Source organism: Mus musculus, chromosome 9 (assembly GCF_000001635.26).
Source record: "Mus musculus strain C57BL/6J chromosome 9, GRCm38.p6 C57BL/6J".
Classification (NCBI taxonomy): domain Eukaryota; kingdom Metazoa; phylum Chordata; class Mammalia; order Rodentia; family Muridae; genus Mus; species Mus musculus.
In genome coordinates this window covers 44,878,872-44,898,861 of record NC_000075.6, presented here as the reverse complement: position 1 = coordinate 44,898,861, position 19,990 = coordinate 44,878,872, and the positions used below count along the sequence as shown (strand labels likewise).

Genomic DNA, 19,990 nt, shown 5'->3' with positions numbered 1-19,990 from the left:
CTATATGTAGCTATGCCCAGCTTTCAGTGCTGGGGACTCTAACGCTGATCTCCATGCATGTTCAGCAAATGCTCTTACCACCCCCCCTCCCCGAGCCATCTACACAGACCCCTTGGAAGGATTTTTAAATTTTATTTATTGTTGTTGGGAGTGGGGTACACATATACCCTGATGTGGGGCGGGGCAGAGGACAGCTTTCAGATGTTGATTCTCTGCTTGTACCATGCATTCTGGGTCGGAGACCCACTAGTTTATTTAGTGCTGCATGGCAATGCCTTTACCACTGAGACATCTTGTCGGCCTCTGTTCTGAGTTCTATAAGATTACTTAGCATTGGGCTGGTGAGATGGCTCAGTGGGTAAGAGCACCCGACTGCTCTTCTGAAGGTCAGGAGTTCAAATCCCAGCAACCACATGGTGGCTCACAACCATCCATAACGAGATCTGACTCTCTCTCTTCTGGAGTGTCTGAGGACAGCTACAGTGTACTTACATATAATAAATAAATAAATAAATCTTTAAAAAAAAAAAAAAGATTACTTAGCATGGTATGAGATCCATGCCTGTAATCCTAGTACTTGGGGCTACGGCAGGAGGATTGCTATGAGTTCAAGTTAGGTCTGGGCTACAGAACGAGTTCTAAGCCAGCCAGGGAAATCTGAGATTCTGTGTCTAAGAACCAAAATAAATTTAAAAAATAAAGGAAAAGTATGTTCCCTGGAAGGTTGCCAGATTGTTTTCCATCTGCCAGGGATTGAACCTAGGGCCTTATGCTCTCTTATCAAGTGCTCTGTTACTGAGCTATGTCTCCCAGTGATAGCTGAACAATGTATAAAACGGTGCAGCCCATAGCCCAGGCATCTATTACACTGGGGTGGAGGTTCAGCAATGGTTAGATGCCACAAAGCAAGTGGCAATGCCTTAACTGTGTTATTAGACTCAAGGGCTTCTTCCATCTTTATAAAGGGAAGGCTAACTTCTTTCCTTTTATATGACACAGCTTCGTGTTTCCTATTTCTATGGGGCTTAAAGCCCAGTGGAAGAGATAGCAAAATAAGCAATCACAAGCCATACACAGTGCATGCTACGTCGAGGAGATCAACAACAGGAGTCTGCATTGCATGTGAGGGATGAACACCCAGGAGAGGCTGAGGAAGGCTGGGGTGTAGAAGCTAGAAGTCAGTCAAGGGGATACTAAGGGGTAATGAACATATTAGACAGCAGGGATGGGCACTGAAGCAGGGTCAGATGGGAGAATCTGAACAGCAAGGCAGGGAGGACCACAGGGATGGATGTGTCATGGAGACAAAGGGCAAAAGAGACTTACATTAAATGATGAAGCATTTTAAAGACGCTAAGGAGAGTAAAGTGTTTGAAAGAGGCAAGAACTGCGGCCAGATTTCCATCTTGGGAAGCTCGATATCAGAGTAGTTCTGAGCAACACTGTGGAGGGTGATGGTAGTGCAGGGCGGGGTGCTTAGGAGAGGGAACAGCAGAGACAAATTAGAGCAAAGAAGCATTCAGTTTAGGGACAAACTGGAGAAGGTGCTCCACAAAGTACTGGGTAGGTGTGTCTGAAACTCAGAACGGCGTTTAGTGCTAGTATGTCATCTGGGGGAGTGGGTGGGACTGCTTGGGAAGAAATGCAAAGCCAAGTGAGTCCAGGGTTTGTTTATTGCTGTATCCCCAGCATCTGAAGCCTCCCTGGCAGTAGGAAGCATTTGGGATTTGAATAAATGACTAAGATACTGAAAATGGAGGCAGTCTAAGAACATGGCTCTGAAAAGCCACCATTTAGAGATGCAAAGAGGCAAGGGTTTCAGATCCAAGGACGTGAAGGCTGAATTCAATCCCCAGGACCCAGATGGTGGAATCAATTCCCACAGGGTTGTCCTCTGACCAATATGTGCACGTGCACACACAACAATAAAAATGCAATTAAAAATAAAGAGAAGGAAATCACTGTTGTTTGAGCTGGCCACCGTAGACTACATTATAATCTTGGGAAGCTGAGACAAAATGACTGTGAATCCAAGGGCATTCTTGGCTACATAGCAAGTACCAGGTCAGCCAAGGCTCTGAGGCCCCATCTCTAAAGACCAAGGTAAATACAATAATACAATAGAAAAGAAAACCCTGGTGTCTGATGGTCATAGTCTCAGCAGGGGTGGCAGTGGCTGTGGCTGGGAAGTATTTGGAAGGCTGTGACAGAGCAGAGGCTGTGAATTACAGCCCACTGTTTCCAGGAACTTGACCGTATCTTCATCTTTCCTCTTTGCTTTTGTCTCCTGTTTATTTTTGATTTTTTGATTTTGAGATAGAGTCTTGCTCTGTAGCTCAAGCTGGCTTTGAACTCATTATGTAACCTATCCTGGTCTCAAATTCCTGATCCTCCTTTCCAGCGCTAGGGTGACAGATGTGTTATCATCATGTCTGGTCCTCGCTTTTTCTTCAGTTTTTCTCCTTAAATTTGGAGTTAGGCTTAACTCTCTTGTCTTTAAGTTTCTATTCAGAAAATATTCTCTTCATTCTCATACTAATGGTCTGTCTTTTCTCTGCTAGTAAATGATAGTGTATAAAGATATCATAAGCCGGGTGTGGTGGCGCACGCCTTTAATCCCAGCACTCGGGAGGCAGAGGCAGGTGGATTTCTGAGTTCGAGGCCAGCCTGGTCTACAAAGTGAGTTCCAGGGCAGCCAGGACTACACAGAGAAACCCTGTCTCGAAAAATTTTCTTCTTACCTGTTTTCCTGTTTTCTGATCTAGGTAACCTAGTAATTAATATCTCTCTCTCTCTCTCTCTCTCTCCCTCTCTCTCTCTCTCTCTCTCTCTCTCTCTCTCACACACACACACACGCACACACACAGATGTCAATTTATTTGCTTTTTAAAGATTCCTGAGCCTTTGTATTTATTTTACGTATAGGAGTTTTGCCTGCATGTACCTATATGTACCATATGGATGCCTGGTGCCCACGAAGGCCAGAAGAGAGACCCAGATCCTCTGCAAGAGCAGCAAGTGCTCTTAACCACTGAGCCATCCCTCCAGCTCACTTACTCATTCTGTTATCTGTTCATCTCTGATTCTACTCTTCCTCTCACTCCCTATATTTAATACTTCAGCAAGACTCACTCTAGCTTCAAGGGCCTCCTGCATCCAGAGCTGGTGAGATATCTCAGAAGTAAAGGCACTTGGTGCTTTTTGCCTGATGCCCTGGAATCTAAACCCTCAGACTCATGTGGTGGCAACAAAAGGACTGAGTCCTCTAAGTTCTCATCTGACCTCCTCAAGCACATGGTATGACACGAACATACATGGATAAATAAATACATTAATTTTAAATTAATAAAACAGGGATGGAGAACTATTTTTTGTGTTTTTGTTTTTGCTGTGTGGTTTTGTGTCTTGAAGTCTTTAGTGTTCTTGAAGATGTCGGGAGTCATATCCAGAGTCTGACACATGTTAGGCAAATACTTTACCACTAAGCCACACCCACCCACTGTCTTGATTCTTTTGTTTTTAGATTTTGCGTGTTGCATGTGTGGCTATTTGTTTGCATGTGGATGCATGTCTGCACAGACACCTGGAATCCAGAGGACAATCAGGTGCACTTCCTTAGGTAGACTTCCTCCAGCCCCCATCAATTGAGTGCCCTTTCTACTCTGCCCCCACTCCCCACATAAGTTTCACTCACCTGGCACTTGACACTTAGATTAGGCGGTGTAGCCTGTGAACCCCAGGTATCTGCTTATCTCCACTGCCAGGTGCTAGAATCAAGTAGGCAGCCTGGCTCTAGAGATTGAACTCAGGCCCTTGAAGCTTATGTGACAAGCACTTTACCTGCACTTCCGTTTTTGTTTGTTTTTTTGTTTTGTTTTGTTTTTTTGGAGTGTTTTTGGAGACAGGACCTTATTATATAACCTCGGGTCATCTGAAACTGAATATGCAGAGCAGTGTTGTATAACAGTTTTCTCCAAGATTGAAACATTCCATCCTACAGGGAAGCTCTTTAAATAGGTAAACAACCTAAAATAGTTTCAGGAAGTCCCTGAAACTGACCAGATTCACTAGGTCTGGTCCTGCCAGAGTAAGCTATAAAAGCTGAAGAGTCTGACATGAAGTTGAGCTTCAAAGAAGTCTCTCAGATAAACTGAGCTACAAAGAAGGCTCTGAGACCAGATCAACTACCCAGAAGAAGTAGCGACCAGCTGGGCTGCCTGGAAGAGGTGAAGACCAAAAGAGGCACCTAGAAAGAACACCCTCTAAACAGTTGAGCTGCCTGTAGGCTGTGGGTGTGCTCCAGGCTCCCAAATTTTGCTAGCTGTCACCCATGCTGCAGCAGGCTTGGGTGATGCAGCTGTCTGTTGAGGTTTGGTCTTTTGCTATGTATTGTAATACTAAATCCTGGCCCCCAAGGCCTGGTTGCCCTCAGTGATGAAATAATCTGCCCATACACAAGTAATGCTATGTAATCTTGTCCCATAAGTTATTCTTGATTGGTGAATACAGATGCCTACAGCCTACAGCTGGCAGAAGAGAGAGAGGTGAGGTTTGGGTTCTGGGCTTGGGATCAGAGGAGGGACCATGAGGGAGCAGGAAGAAGGTGATAGAGGAGAGATGCCATGGGGTAGGTGAGCTATGAAAACTTGGCTGGCCAATTGGAGTTAAGAGCACCCCAGATGGAACATACCAATTTATAACTCGGGATTATTAATAGGGAAGGAGACATAATAGCACAGTGGGTAGATATCTGCACAACGTTAGTGCTAATTAAGGCTTATTATAAATATAAAAGTTGTGTGTCTTTTATCTGGGAACCGAATGATCAAAGGTGGGGTAGAAACCCTCCTATCTGAGATTAAATATTAAATACAACAGATTGGTGCCCATTTATGCTCCTGTAAGTAATCCAAATAAAACTCATTGGTTGACAAGTTGACTTTTGTGGTATATATCTACACTTAGGTCTGTTGTGGGCTACCTATCTGGGGTGAGAGGATATGAGTCTCCCCAGGAGAAGTTCTGTCACACAACAGTCAGGCTGGTCTCTAAATTAAGGCTCTCCTTGTACCTCTACTTACTAAGTTCTGAGTTCACTGGTGTGTGCCACCAGGCCCAGTTTATCTCAGTGCTGAGGACCGAGCCCAGGACTTCACTATGCTAGGGAAGCACCTGGCCAACAGAAGGTTTCTCTAGCCCCTCTTTTGCCTGTTCTTGACAGCAGCCAGAATGATCCTTCAAATGCTGAGTCATAGCTGAACAACCTTCTCCTCAAAACTACACACCTTGGGCATTGTACACGTGCTGGTTTGTGTTGGAATCCTCTTCTCTTTTTATTAAAGATTTATTTACTTTTTATTTATTTGTTTGTTTGTTTGTTTAAATTTATTTATTTATTTATTTATTTATTTTTGGTTTTTCGAGACAGGGTTTCTCTGTATAGCCCTCGCTGTCCTGGAACTCACTCTGTAGACCAGGCTGACCAGGAACTCAGAAATCTGCCTGCCTCTGCCTCCCAAGTGCTGGGATTAAAGGTGTGCACCACTGAGCCCGGCTTACTTTTTATTTATATGAGTACACTGCAGCTGTCTTCAGATACACACTAGAAGAGGACATCAGATCCCATTACAGATGGTTGTGAGCCACCATGTGGTTATTAGGAATAGAACTCAGGACCTCTGGAAGAGCAGTCAGTGCTCTTAACCGCTGAGCCATCTCTGCAGTCTGGAATCCTCTTCTCTTAGAGCATCACTTGACTAAACTCTTCCTTGCCCAAAGCCTGGCTATGGCTGTGACTGTGGCACCTTGGCTTCTGCCAGCTCTCTAGTGTCTTTATCTCACTAACATAGCCCTCCTCTATAGCTGCTGACTGTCTAGTTATTGCTTGCTTCCCTCCACTAGTCTGTGAACACTGGGAAGCAGACCTTCCAAGAACACCTCGCCTGGAGGAGCAGAGATAAAGATAACCAAGAAGCTATTCCTGCCCTTGAGGAACCCACTCTGGTGAGTCATACGACCTAACAAGTAATTAGAATGGAAAGGCTTAAAGCATTTGGAAGTCAGAGGCCGAGACTCTAGGGAAAGGGGCTGTTTGAGATGACAGTTACTGATCTCTGCAGCCTGGGTAGTAGTTAAAGCCATGAGATCATCAGAAGAGAATGTAAGAAATGACAGGCACTCAGAGCCACCTGTGTCTAAGAGTGAAGGGCAGAGAAATGGGCCCGGGTAGAACTATCTAGAAGATGGAGAAGAGACAGTTGAGCACAGCCACCCCTGACCAAGCTGCTAGTTGGCCTTTTGGGAGCTGACTTTTTTATTTGTTCCAAGACTGGGTCTTGCAGCCCACCCAGGCTGGCATAGAATTTGATGTTTCCTTGGCTGTCCTCAAACTTTTGGTCTTCCTGCCTCAGCATCCTGAATGCTAGGTTATAGGTGTCTGCCATCACAGTGAGCTAAACGGGCTCTATAAAATCTACTAACAGAGTTGGGGAAAGGTCAGTGCTAAAGCTATTGCCTAGTGTGCACATGGTCCTGGCTCATCAACAAAACCCAGAACCCTACCAAAAAATATACATCAAAGAGTCCCAACATTTCCCATGACAGTTATTACTATGAACATGTCATATAAAGCCATATATTAATTCTCATAAGAACCTAGGATTAGGTACTAAGATGACCTGGTTGCTTAGCAAAGGAGACCAGCTCACCTTCCCAAGTATATGCATCTACTAAGAAAATAAAAATCTGCTAGCAAGTCATGGTGTCATTTGTATTCCCAGCCCTTGGAGTCTGAGGCAGAAGGATCTTGAGTTTTTAGCTAGCCTGGGATATATAGGGAGTCACTGTCTCAAACAGGAAAAATAAAACCAAACAGGTTTGAACCCAGGCAATTTGAGCATGTAATGTTTTTGTTTGTTTGGGTTTTTTTGTTTTGTTTTGTTTTTGTTTTTTTTTTTTTTTTGGTTTTTTGAGACAGGGTTTCTCTGTGCAGTCCTGGCTGTCCTGGAACTCACCCTGTAGACCAGGCTGGCTTCGAACTCAGAAATCCGCCTGCCTCTGCCTCCCAAGTGCTGGGATTACAGGCATGCGCCACCACTGCCTGGCTGTTTGTTTGTTTTTAAATATTTTATTTATTTATTACTTTTTTCAAGACAGGGTTTCTCTGTGTACCCCTGGCTAACCTGGAACTCACTCGGTAGACCAGGTCAGCCTCGAACTCAAAGATCTGCCTTCCTCTGCCTCCCGAATGCAACAGCGTGTACTCATAACCACTATGTTACGACGCCATCTCTCCGTGATTTTTACCTTTTTCACTAAACACCTACTGAGGGTCATGTCCTTGTTGTAACCTCTGCGTACAGCAGCTGGAAACCCAGACCATCCATTCATGGAATTCCTCTCCTTATGAGACACTGACATTAAAGGAAGAAAATTCAGTCAGGTGAGATGACTCAGCGGAAGGACACCTGCTGCCAAGCCTGACAGCCAGGATCCCTGGGACCCACATGATGGGAGGAGATAACTGACTCCAGAAAGTTGTCCCTCTGACTTCTGCAGAAGCACATAATTAAAAAAAATGTAATAAAAAGTTTAAAATAAGCAAATCCATGGTGATAAGTGGAAAAAAATCAGCAGGAAGGTCTGTTGGTAGAGTGTTTATGTGGCAGGCATGAGGCCCTGAGAGGGACCCCCAGCACTGAGGAAAAACAGGGGTGGAGGTGTTCCCCTGTAAGGAAGAGATAGATGGAGACACATTTAGGAAAAAGAGATATGTCAAACTTTGTGGTGAGTAGGGAGAGACCTTGAAGGGGAAGGAGAGGGAGAGGGGTCTGCAGCAGGGGAATGTGAATTCTGGGTGGCCTGCCTTCTAGAAATAAGGCAGCATGATGAGAGCGTTAGGGAGGGGATGGAGGCGGGAAGATCAGAACATTCAGGATCATCATCCATGCCAAGGTGAGACAGAGGCTAGCCTGGGCTATATAAGCCTCAATTAGAAAGAGGAGGAGGAGGGGGACTGCAGAGAGAGCTAAGCAGTAAAGAAGCCTGGCTGCTTGCTCTTCCAGAGGACCTGGGTTTGATCCCAAGCATCCACATGCTGGCTCACAACCCTCTATAAGTCCAGCCCTCTCCTAGCCTCTGTGGGCCCCAGGCAAATACTTGTGCAGACATACATTCAGGCAAAACACCTGGATACATAACTATTTTAAAGACAGAGAGACTGAGGAAAAATGCAGAAGGGCAGGGGATACAGCTCAGTGCTACCACAAGAAGCCCTGATCAGTCTCTAGCACTGTAAAAGGAAAGGGGCGGGGAAGAAGCAGTACATGGTATCCTGAACCTGAAAGGTAATGGTGTCCACTGAGGAGAGGACAATGAGCAGAGATACAAAAGAAGTGTGACAGTGAGCCAAGGGGGCTTCCGGTGGAAGAACACTCCAGACAGGGGGACCAGCAAGAGCAAAAGCCTTAAGGTATAAGTGAGGCTGACTGTTCTTGGAACTACAAGGAAGTCAAGACAATAGGGACAGAAGGTAGAGCTCTGGAGAGGCGGGAGATAAGGTCAGGGAGATAAGGGCTTCTGAGTTGCCTGAGATGAAAGGACCAAGTGAAGAGGTCTGTGTGCTATATTCACATCAGTTTAAAAGACATATATGCCCAGCACTCTGGAGGGAAAGGCAGGTGGAACTCTGTGAGTCAGAGGGCAGCCTGTTCTACATTGAGAGACCTTGTCTCAAGAAAATTATTACAAACAAGTGCATATTCATATATATTTACATATACACAAATATTTGCATACTTACACGTGCACGTGCAGTGTTAGAGGGAGAGCAGGAGAATATAAACCTTCCAAATTTATGCCCTCTAACAATATTGTAAAGTTTTACCTTGTATATCTCAGTACAAGGTTACAGTAACCAAAACTTAGCTTAAAAATAAACTCCGTTGGAGAGATGGCTCAGTGGTTAGGAACACTTCCTGTGTTTGTCCCAGCGCCTCCATGGCAGCTCACAACCATCCTTAACTCCAGTTCCAGGGGTCCAGAGTTCTCTCCTGAACTTCTCTAGAAACAGGCATTGACATGACGCATATACGTATATGCAGGCAAAACAGGCATGCACAAAAAATAAGTCTAAAATAATAAAATAAAATTTTAAATAAACTCTTGAGGGGCAGCAAGATGGTTCAGTAGGTAAAACCAGTTGTTAAGCAAGATTGACAACTTCCCAGAGTTTCCTGTGGTGGAAAGAAGCAATGATTGCCAGACATCATCTTTCTGACTTCCCATATGTGATATGGCAGTATGTGCCTGCACACTCACACACCTGCACACACATGCAATAAAAAACAAAACATAAAATAATCTCTAGGGCTAAGGATGTAGCTCAGTTGGTAGAGGGCTTACCTCTCATGCAGGAGGCCCTAGGTCCCATCTCCCAAACTACATAAACCAGGCATGGTAGGGTATGCTTATAATCCCAGCACTGGGGCGGGATCGGGAGTTTAGTATTAGCCTCAGTGACATGGAGTGTTCAAGGCCAAGCAGGACTGTATGAAACTCTGTCTCAAAAACAAATGCAGAATGCTGGAGAGATGGTTCAATGGTTGAGAGCCCTGACTGCTCTTCCAGTGGTCCTGAGTTCAATTCCCAGCAACCACATGGTGGCTCACAACCATCTGTAATGGGATCTGATGCCCTTTTCTGGTGTGTCAGAAGACAGCTACATTGTACTCATATACATAAAAAACAAACAAAAATAGCCCTCTTAGCCAGGTGTTTGGAGGCTCCAGCTAAAGCCCCTTTCTTTCCTGTTACAGGTGTGCCTCCTGAAAAAGATGCCTCCTTTGGCTCCTTCCTGCCTTTGTCACCAAGGCTGTCTTGAGCCTTGGCATCCCTTGCAGCTCCTCCTACCGACATCACTGTGTCTGTTCTAGAATACAATAATTACTCATGGCTTCGTGGTGCAGTGGGTGTGCATTGACTTTACAATAAGCCTTTGTTTCTTCCTTATTCTTATTACATCAAAAATATTTATTTTTATCTTATGTGTATGAGCATTTTCCCTGAATGTATATATGTGTACCATGTGTGTGCCTGGTGCTCTAGGAGATCAGGAGAAGGTGTCAGGATCCCTGGGACTGAGAAACCTTTGTGAGCTACTGTGTGGACTAGAACTCCTAAGGAGGATCCTCAGAGGATCCGCTTCAGCTTCTCTCTGAGCCATCTCTCCAGCGTCTTATGATTATAGTTTAAATGCACGTGTAGGTGTGTGCACAGGCGTAGAGATCAGAGGATAACTTGGGGGAGCTGATTCTCTTCTTCAACTATGTGGGTCCTGGGGATTGAACTCAGGGAATCAGGATTGACAGCAAGCAGTTTTGCCTGGTGAGCCATCTTGCTTGCTCCTCCCACTACCTCATGAACACTATCTACCTCTAGACTTGTTCTCAGTTCCTCCTATGTCTCTACCTGCACTTTCCTCTACCCTTTCTCTTCTTCATTGGTCCATTTCTTTCTCTGTCTCCTGTGACTGGGTATTTTGGGTTCGCTTGTGCAGCAGACCATACCCGGGCCAATCGAAAGTCACCATGACTGTGACTTAGAGACATCTAGAAAGAGGGAGAAAGAAATCACTCAAGTACAGAATTTCCATCAAGCGTCTTCACAGTAAAACTGTCATAAGCAAATACTCGCTACTCATCACTTTTCTCTCCTTGAAAATGTGAACTTTGATCACTGGTATAAATTTCAAATGAAGATAGTTTTTTTTTTTAAGATTTATTTTATTATTTTATGTAAATAAACTGTAGCTGTCTTCACACACTCCAGAAGAGGGAGTCAGATCTTGTTACAGATGGTTGTGAGCCACCATGTGGTTGCTGGGATTTGAACTCTGGACCTTCGGAAGAGCAGTCGGGTGCTCTTACCCACTGAGCCATCTCACCAACCCCAAATGAAGATAGTTTGACCCTGCCAGACTAGCAGATGCGATTGCCCGGATCCTCTGATAACACATCTGATGGTCCATCTCCTTGGACTGACAACACAGTTTGGTGGGTAAGTGCACTTGCTTCCAAGCCTGACTACTTGAGTTCAATGCCAGGAACACATGTAGGAGAAAGAGAAAATCGATGCCCACAAGTCATCCTCCGATGTCCACATACATGGCACGGCATGCGCCAGCCCATTCACATGCATGCACACAAACATATACAAAATATATTAATAGATGTTTTTAAAACACCTCAATAAGGAAGATGACATGTTAAAGCCCTTTAGAACGAGTCCCCAAATCTACGAGTGTGGATGGGAAAAACCATATACTTAGGAGACATTAATTGGGCTTTATTGACTCTGTTTGACACAGCAGATGGAAGTAGGATTAATACATGGTTCCTGATGTTAGAAAGTTTTGTCTCCCAAATCAGTTAGACCTTGACTTGGAGCTGACTTACCCCAAATGTACGCTGCAAAGCCAGCTGCCATCTCTGCTAGATTCCGTAAAACATTTCCAGTGATAAATACAATTAGCTATGCCGAGGTCTTTTTCAAGTTAAGAAGTGAAAACTCAATGGACACAGGGATTGCAACTATTTCCTCTCCTCCCCCCTCCCCTCCCCCTCCCCCTCCTCCTTCTTCTTCTCCTCCTCCCCTTCCTCCTCTTCTTTTTCCTCCTCCTCCTCCCCCTTCCTCTTTTAATTTTTTTTCTTTTAAAGCTCAGGAGTCTAGCCTTGAACTCAGTGTGCAGACCAGACTGGCTTCACACTCTCCACCCATCCGCAGCCTCTACCTTCCTAGTGCTGGGAATTCAGGTGTGCGCCATACGCCCAGGTTGAACTGTTAACTCTGCATTATAAGGGCACCTTTATAGAAGAAGTTATAGACTTAGCCCTTTCTTTTCAGAAGAAAGCAATCCCAGAGATTCTGAACAGCCCCCTGTTCTGTGATGACCCGGATATTTAAATGACTCCACTAGCTTCTTGTTTTAGTTCAAAGACCTTTGGGTCTACTGTACTGACGCACCATGTCTATTCAGAGCTCTTTTTGGAGAATGGAAATTTCGAGCACGGTCTTTACCAAAAGTGAGAAAAACCTGGGTGAAACACTGAGAAAGTTGAAGCAGAAGGATCAAGAGTAAGCCACATAGCAAGTTTGAGGAGAGCCTGGGTTGTATGAAACCCTGTCTCAAAACACAGAAAAAAGGAGAAATCTGGGCGTGTGTGTGTGTGTGTGTGTGTGTGTGTGTGTGTGTTGGAGGGTGTTGTTTCCATTTGAATAAAAAAGAAGATGCTTAGTCTATAAACTTTAATCTTCATAGGAATCTTGTGGAGTTGCTATTAATATTCTTATGTTTGCAAATGAGGAAACAGGCATATGGCTAGGTACCTGCAAATCAAGCCTAGGCTGGTGGCTCTGAACCCATGTTAGTCACACCATGATACTGATTTGTAGTGAGGAGTCCTCAGGGTAGAGAAAAAGAGAGTCAACACCTAGGAGTCCCTTTGAAAGACATGTAGGTTTTCTCATTTTATGTGTGAGTGCTTGCTTGCATCTATGTATGTGTTATCACTTGCATGTCTGCTGTTCATGGAGGTCAGATGGGGCACTGCATCTCCTGGAGCTGGAGTTAGGGTGGCTGTGAGCTATCATGTGTATGCTGAGAATAGAGCCCAGGTCCTCTGCAAAAGCAACAATTGCTCTTAAGCTGTGAGCCAACCTCTCCGGCCCCCTTTAAAGCCAAAATAATTTATGAGTTCACAGAAACGGGCAAAATTTGGAGTTTCCTTCCTGAAAGTTTCCTTCTCTCATTTGAAAAAAAAAAAAGTAAAATATGTGCATTTTTATTAGGTTAGCAAAGATCAAGAAGAAGGTTAGGACAAAGCTTTCCGAGAAGCTATGGAGAAAGAGGCCCTCTTCAGAATTGCTCATGGCAATATGAATCACTAGGATAACCTTTACTGGGGACAATTTGGTAATAGCTGTCAAAAATCACAAATGTTCATACTTGGAGTTCAGCAACTGCACTTCTGGGACTTCATACTAAAGGTATATCACACAGTTGCAAAGTGGTGTCCAAGGCTGTGCACCGTGTTATTGTGTGAAATTGAATAGAATGGCCGGGCATGGTGACTCACACCTATAACATTAGCATTCAACAGAGGCAAGAGGATTGCCTCAAGTTTGAGGTCAGGGTCTGGGCTACAGAGTGAGTTGCAGGAGATCTTGGGCTACACTGTGAAACACTACTTTGTTTTGTTTTGATGAGATGATGGCTCAGTGGTTCAGAGCACTGGCTGCTCTTCCAGAGGACCCAGGTTTGATTCCCAGCACCCACCCATATGTAAACTCTCAATCATTTATAACTCCAGTCTAGGGGGAATTCTGCATCTTCTTCTGACCTCCACAGCTACTGCTTGTAGGTAGTGCATAGACATACATGCAGGCAAAACACCCACCCACATAAAGTAAAAATAAAAAGATGAAGAGGAGGAGGAGGGAGAAGAGGAAGAAGAGGAGGAAGAGAAGGAAGAGGAGCAAGAGGAGGAGGGAGAGGAGGAGGAACAGGCCAGTCAGTAGATTGAAAGCCATATACATTTCCACCGCACGTTTAAAAACTGTCCCCAAGTTTTTAAACATCCCCAAGAGTAACAAAAACAATTCCCCAGGTTTATTAAGTGGAACCACTGAGATGGCATATAAGACTTGACAGTCTTGTATTTATGGACAAAGTTCTCTATGGACTCACTCGTTTAGATATAGGTCATCTTTGGAAGTATTAACGTAACATTTACTATCATGAAGGGAAGACAGAGATTGATGTCAGAAACGTGCTATCGTGCTATCTCAGAACCAAGGCAGTGGGGTTTTCAATTTCATTAACATTCTAACCATATGATGCCAGACATGCCTGTGATTCCAGTACTCGGGAACAGAAGCAGGAGGACCTTTCTAAGTTTGAGGCTAGGTTGGTTTACATAGCTCAGGACTAGACCAGTTAGACTCAAAAAAAAAAAAAAAAAAAAAAAAAGAAAGAAAGAAAGAAAGAAAGAAGAAAAGAAAAGAAAAAAAGATGGGGTGTGTATGTTAGGGGGCTGAAGAGAGAGTGCAGCAGCTAAGGGTGGGTGTGGCTCTTACAGCTCACTCAGGGCTGTTTCCCACCTGTGTCAGGTGGTGCCCAACTGCCTGTCACTCCAGTTCTAGAGGTTCTGATGTCCTCTCTTGTCCCCTGTGGTCACCTCCTGCTATACATACAAACAAGGACACATAAATAAACACAAAGAATAGTTTTGTTTTGTTTTGTTTTGTTTTGTTTTAAATAGGGAATGGGGATAGGGATGTAGAGTGCTTGCCATCTCGTAGTCACAAAGCCCCGGACTTGATTGCCAGCAGTACATGAACACAGGCATGGTGGGACACACCTGTATTCCAAGCAGTCCAGAGGCAGAAAGCTCAGTGTCATCTTTGGCTGCGTAAGTTCAAGATCAGTCTCAAATAGCTAAGGCCATAGCTCCAAAGTAACTGTTAAAAAAAATTAGCCATATGACATATTGATATTCAAGAGAAATGAGTTAAGATTTACAACCAAAGAATAAAGCACTTTACGGTAACATGAGAAAGGTAAAAAAGAATCTCTCTCAGTGCCTCCCCCTCGAGGTGTGTGTGTGTGTGTGTGTGTGTGTGTGTGTGTCCGTGTCCTTAGGATCAAACCCAGGGCTTTCTTTCCAAATATTAGGCAAGCACTCTCCCATTGAATGTCCCTCTGCCAAGATTGTCTTACTGGATTTTGGTGTTAGACCCCACTAAAGTTTTGGACCTATCCCTAAAATATGTGGCCTAGGGCATTACTCTAAGACTCAGTTTTCCCACCTGTAAAATAAGGGTTATCTTATATGATTAGTAAGAACTGAATGCACATAAAACATTTGGGATCATAGAAAGTACTCAATAGGGGCTGGTGAGATGGCTCAGTGGGTAAGAGCACCCGACTGCTCTTCCGAAGGTCCGGAGTTCAAATCCCAGCAACCACATGGTGGCTCACAACCATCCGTAACAAGATCTGACGCCCTCTTCTGGAGTGTCTGAAGACAGCTACAGTGTACTTACATATAATAAATAAATAAATCTTTAAAAAAAAAAAAAAAAGAAAGTACTCAATAAGAGCTAGTTATTTCTGCTCGAAAACATCCAGCCACAAAACAAATTCTAATCTATACCAGGTCGCTTTGCATCAGCCTGAGAGAGAGCGACTAGATAATTTTCCAAGGAGTTCTCCCCGACTTCCCAGGCTCATGTCTTCACAGCCTGCAAATATTCTCCATTCTTGCTGCTGCCACCCACCCTGCAGACCTCCCACCTGTGCTAAATCAAGTGTGCTTGTAGGGAGAGGGTTACGCAGAATCTAACGGGTTTGTTTTCTCAAAGGTGGAGGGCGGGAAGAAATCCTGTTGACACAGTTATATAAAGCCTGTCACTCAGTCCCCTGCCTACTACCTCTGAAGGCCGTTATGCATATTAAAGAAGGGGGGCGGCAAATACAAAAGAAAAATAAACGAGAGAGAGTGAGAGAGGGAACAAATCAGGATGCTTGAGGGAATCCACGTGGTCGCCAATCTGTAACTGATCAGAGCAGCTATACTGAAGCAAAACCCCAGAGCCTAACGCAAAAATACATTGCAATAGAGAAACCGTCCACAATGGGGTGTGTTATGTCCTAAGCAGAGTCTTGGGGCTGCTGTTTAATACCCTTTCGCAGCTCCCATCCTCTCGGCGCCTAGTAAGCCACGAGAAGCAACAACGGAATCTGGTTGTGCGTGCGTAGTGTGAATGTGCGTTTTGCAAACCATCTGGGCTCCATCCTGCGTGGTTGGAACGATGATCGATCCCGGACGAGTTTGGGGAGTTGGGGCTTGACTATGTCTCCTCCCCTTCTCTGTTCCTTTCCTCGCTCCCCCCCCCCCCTCCCCATTTTCTCCTCAGGCACAGACGTCTCTCCGTAGGAAGGACGTAGATTTTTCAGCACCAGGAGGCCGTGGACCTCTGGAGGCGTGCAGTACACCCTCCAGTGGGCTGGAGCTGGTTGCTACCTGCCTTACTATGAACCACCCTGTCGTTCCCAAATCTGCCACCCGGGGAGGTCCTGGTTAGAGCAGCGCCGGGTACCGGTGCGGGAGACCTGGACGGCTGCATGACCTTCCTGCGAACTCCACCTCGGCTGGGGGTTGGGGGAGATGGAGGCTGCTCCGGGTCTGCAGGCAGTGTATCGATCCCTAAGCCTCAGCCAAGGCAAATTCTTCGGGCAGCAATCTCTCCCTCCCTCCTTGGCTTTTCCATCCCCGCAGGCTTCTAACGCCTCGCTGGAGGCGCCGTCTCCCATTTCCTGCAATAAAGTAAATCCCGTGGATATTCACCCCACCATCAACCCCCGGCACTGCCCTACCCCTCTTCCCTCCCTCTCGGCTTGCTAACCCTGTGTATCATAATGCCCTACGCCGGGCTTCAAACCCCCCCCCTCCCAATCATGAGAAATGTGCTGGCGAGCCCCCTCCCTCCGTGTGCATACATTAGGGTCTGCTTTGCATGCAGCGGCAGGCTGGAAGCGGAGGAAGAAGGGGCGGGGCGCCTTTGCCCGCCTCTTCCCTCCAGGCCCTGTCCGTTAGCCACCCAGTTTCAGCTCCGTTGTAACGCCAGGTCGTTTGCGGAGCGCACGCTGTGGCTCCAACGCCTGGACTGGGAAAACACACCCCAACTCCGGAGAAGGGCACGGAAACCAGAAGCCCCTCACCTCCCTCCAGCGCACAGTGGAGCGAGGAGGTGGCAGAGGCCGACCACACGGTTGTGTGGATTTTGGAAAGAGCTCCAAGCGTGAAGATGGGAGGGGCTCCTCTTTTATTGGATTTTATTTTTTTAAGGCGCGTTCGCCGAGAGCCTTGCCATTTTGCATAGAATCAATTGGGCGACGCTTGGGTTTTGCATGGAGTACAATGGAGCTTTCTGGATTCTAGAAGCGTTCCATAAGGGCTAAGCCCGCCGCTCTCCAAAGCGGCGGAGAAGGCTCGCTCCTCCGGGGACCCAGCAGCCGCGCCGCACTGGAAGCGGTTCTCCTGGGCCGCTCAAGTCCCTGCGCGTCCCGGGAACGTGTGTAATCGGCTTCTCGGCTCTCTCGGCTGCGGGCCACCCGCTCCCTCCGCCTCCATCCTCCCGCCGCCCTCGCCCCCTCCCCCCTCTCCCCGGAACCCGCCTCCGCTCCGGGCTCCAGGGCTTCCTTCCCCCCCTCATCTTCCCTGGCGCTGCCGCTCCCGGAGGGCGGGGCATGCACTTATCCAGGTTGCCGGGCGGGAGGAGCCGGGCCCGGGGCTCGGCATAGAGCAGCGGCCTCCGGGCGGCGGAGGCGGAGGCCAGAGGCTCATATGCAGATTGCAGGGCAGGCGGGCGCCACCCGGCGCTCGGCATAGCGGGCCGCGGGGTACGGCCATCTGGGCGGCGCCAGGCGGGTTAGGCAGGTTCCGGGGCCCGCCGCTCCCCCCCCTCCGCCTCCCCGCCCCCCTGTGTTGTCGCCTCTCCCTCTCGCTGCTTCACTTACGGGGCGAACATGGCGCACAGCTGTCGGTGGCGCTTCCCCGCCCGACCCGGGACCACCGGGGGCGGCGGCGGCGGGGGGCGCCGGGGCCTAGGGGGCGCCCCGCGGCAACGCGTCCCGGCCTTGCTGCTTCCCCCCGGGCCCCAGGCCGGCGGTGGCGGCCCCGGGGCGCCCCCCTCCCCCCCGGCGGTGGCGGCGGCGGCGGCGGGAAGCAGCGGGGCTGGGGTTCCAGGGGGAGCGGCCGCCGCCTCAGCAGCCTCTTCGTCGTCCGCCTCGTCTTCGTCTTCGTCATCGTCCTCAGCCTCCTCAGGGCCGGCCCTGCTCCGGGTGGGCCCGGGCTTCGACGCGGCGCTGCAGGTCTCGGCCGCCATCGGCACCAACCTGCGCCGGTTCCGGGCAGTGTTTGGGGAGAGCGGCGGGGGAGGCGGCAGCGGAGAGGTAAGGGGGCGAGGAACCCCAAGGTCCGGGGTCTCGACCCTCTGAAGAACCCCTCCCCTCCCCCATGCAGGTCTGAGGAGCATCCCAATTCTGGAAACATCCTGGGGTCCCTAACGTGGGGCAAATGGCCCTCCCATCTCAGGACCCCCGTTATGGGCTGCAGACCCCCAGGCGCCCTTACCCGAGGGCTCAGACCCTTCTAGTTGAGGGCCTTTAGCCCCCGTCCCGCCTTCTTCCCCTGGACCCTTCCCCAAATCCCTTGGCACAGACCCCCTTGCGGGGGTTTCCCATCCCGGGACTGAACCCCTCCTCCCTTTCACAGATTACCTCATCCGAGCCAGATTCCTCCCTCCCTCTGCCAGAGACCTGATCCCGCCACATCTCCGCCTCCTTCCCTGGGCAGATGTGTTACTCCTAGGGCAGTCTTCCCCCTTGGACATCTCTCGGGTGGTGGCTTCATCCAGAGCCAGGTTCTTATCCTGGCCCTTGGGAAATCCAGGTCCCTTCCTGCACCTTGCTTCTGAAAACCTGACCAACCCTCCCTCCCTCCCCAGCCAGGTCTTCACCTTGCCAGTCACTCCCCCTTGTCTCACCTCTACCACCAGCCCACTCCCACCTCCTGCACACCAGGCCTCCTCGTTCCGCCCTACCCCTCGGGGAAAGCTTTCTCTCTACCTTGTCGTTCTCATCTCTCCTGCGAAGATAACAGTGCTCTCCCCAGCGTTGTCTCTTTCCTCATCTTCCAGGGCTACGTTTCCTAGGCTGCTGGTGTCAGGGATTTACCTCCAACTCCACCCCTTTCCCTCCTTTAGAGGAAGGACCAGAGGTGTGTTCGAGGGAAAATGGTCCAGTGTTCCCCTAGGCTTGGAGCAGAGCTACTTTCTAGCATTCTCCTTGAGAGGAGCAGGGTTTCTCTCCAGCTCTTGAGAAAGGGGGCCCCGGTGAGGGGTGATGTTTGTGGGGGAACTAGGACTGCATCCTCCCAAGGGAAGCAGCTGCTCTCTTACCCCACCCACTGCGCCTGAGAGCTTGCAGCCTCTGGCCCTGGCTCCCTCCCGCCCTTCTCTTTTTCTCGTCATTTCATTATTGATCCACCTTTTCCTAGGCCAATCCTGGGTCTTGGAAGGGGGTGGAGGAAAGCCGGGTTGGAATGAGAGTAGATAAAAGGACAGTTTTGCCTTAGTGTGGTGGCGTTGGTTGTTGATGCTTTGGGTTGGGAGAAAGAGGAGGGTTATGAAGCCAAGTTAGTCTTTCTGCGATTCCTAGTGGGAGACTCAAGGTGGATGAGGTAAAGGCTGAGAACCGGGATGCTCCGATGAACGGAATTCAGCCTTTTTCAGCAAAAAGGAAAGTTGCCCTGGGAAGGGAAGTTGAGTTCAGGTTCAGTCAATGGCTATGCGCATTTGTTTTCCATTGGATGCAGAAAGGGCAGTTTGAATCGCAGGGGAAGGGGGGGGGGGGAATGTAATGGGGGATTCTAGGGGGAGGAAGAGCAGCTGCCAGGGGCTGAAGTGAAGGGGGGGTAGGGGTTTGCTGCTCTGGAGCTGTTGATTGAAACAGAAAGGGAAAGATAGCAACCAGCCGTTTCCTGCGTGCACTGCCGTTGGGGCACACAAAATATCCTGGGCAAACCCCTTGTGCCCCACTATGCCCCACACCCCTTTAGATTTAGCAAAGGCCTTGGACGGGGGTGGGGAATCCTAGGGACCCCTGCCTCTCCTTTCAAGGAGCTGGTCTTTTTTTTTTTTTTTTTTAAGTTTTTAGTCTTCCAGCCTCCTTTTAAAAATTGTTTCTAAGGCAGCTGGCTCAGGAGACTGACAACAACCGCCTCTGACAGAGTAAGGAGGACATGATGGGGGCGTGTTCCTTGCTATATAGCTTGCTAGCTCCAGCATCCTCTTTCCCTGCCTCTCTTCCCTCTGCCTCCACCCCCTTTTTCCAGCCTTCAGAAGGCAGCTGCTGTAAACAGGGTTATTT

The 19,990-nt window shown here is 48.0% G+C and overlaps 1 protein-coding gene, 2 long non-coding RNA genes and 1 pseudogene across 14 annotated transcripts in view; 2 read left to right on the top strand and 2 right to left on the bottom strand.

Moving 5' to 3' along the window:
* Positions 1-879: 879 nt before the first annotated feature.
* On the bottom strand, positions 880-997 carry Gm26249 (annotated as a pseudogene).
* A 4,659-nt stretch (positions 998-5,656) lies between these two features.
* Positions 5,657-10,038, top strand: Gm30883. Its single transcript, XR_379339.2, has 2 exons — positions 5,657-6,003; positions 9,816-10,038. It is a non-coding gene; the product is annotated as a predicted gene, 30883 (long non-coding RNA).
* Positions 10,039-14,024: 3,986 nt separating this feature from the next.
* Positions 14,025-19,990, bottom strand: part of Gm39326 — a 29,919-nt gene continuing 23,953 nt past the window's right edge. For 2 of the 7 annotated variants that reach the window (XR_001779148.2, XR_003948322.1), the window contains exons 2-3: positions 16,159-19,370; positions 14,284-14,517 (exon numbers count right to left, since the gene is read on the bottom strand). This is a non-coding gene — a long non-coding RNA (predicted gene, 39326). Of the gene's footprint in view, positions 14,241-14,283; positions 14,518-16,158; positions 19,371-19,990 lie in introns of those variants that run through there. The other 5 variants (XR_870694.3, XR_003948321.1, XR_870693.3 and 2 more) reach the window with 5 other exon arrangements.
* Kmt2a (lysine (K)-specific methyltransferase 2A) overlaps positions 17,510-19,990 on the top strand; it is a 77,998-nt gene continuing 75,517 nt past the window's right edge. For 3 of the 6 annotated variants that reach the window (XM_011242443.3, XM_030244217.1, XM_011242442.3), the window contains exon 1: positions 17,511-18,013. In XM_011242443.3, coding sequence (XP_011240745.1) covers positions 17,588-18,013 — 426 coding nt within the window. In that variant the 5' untranslated portion in view covers positions 17,511-17,587. Of the gene's footprint in view, positions 18,014-19,990 lie in introns of all 6 variants that reach the window. The other 3 variants (XM_011242444.3, XM_006510128.3, NM_001357549.2) reach the window with 3 other exon arrangements.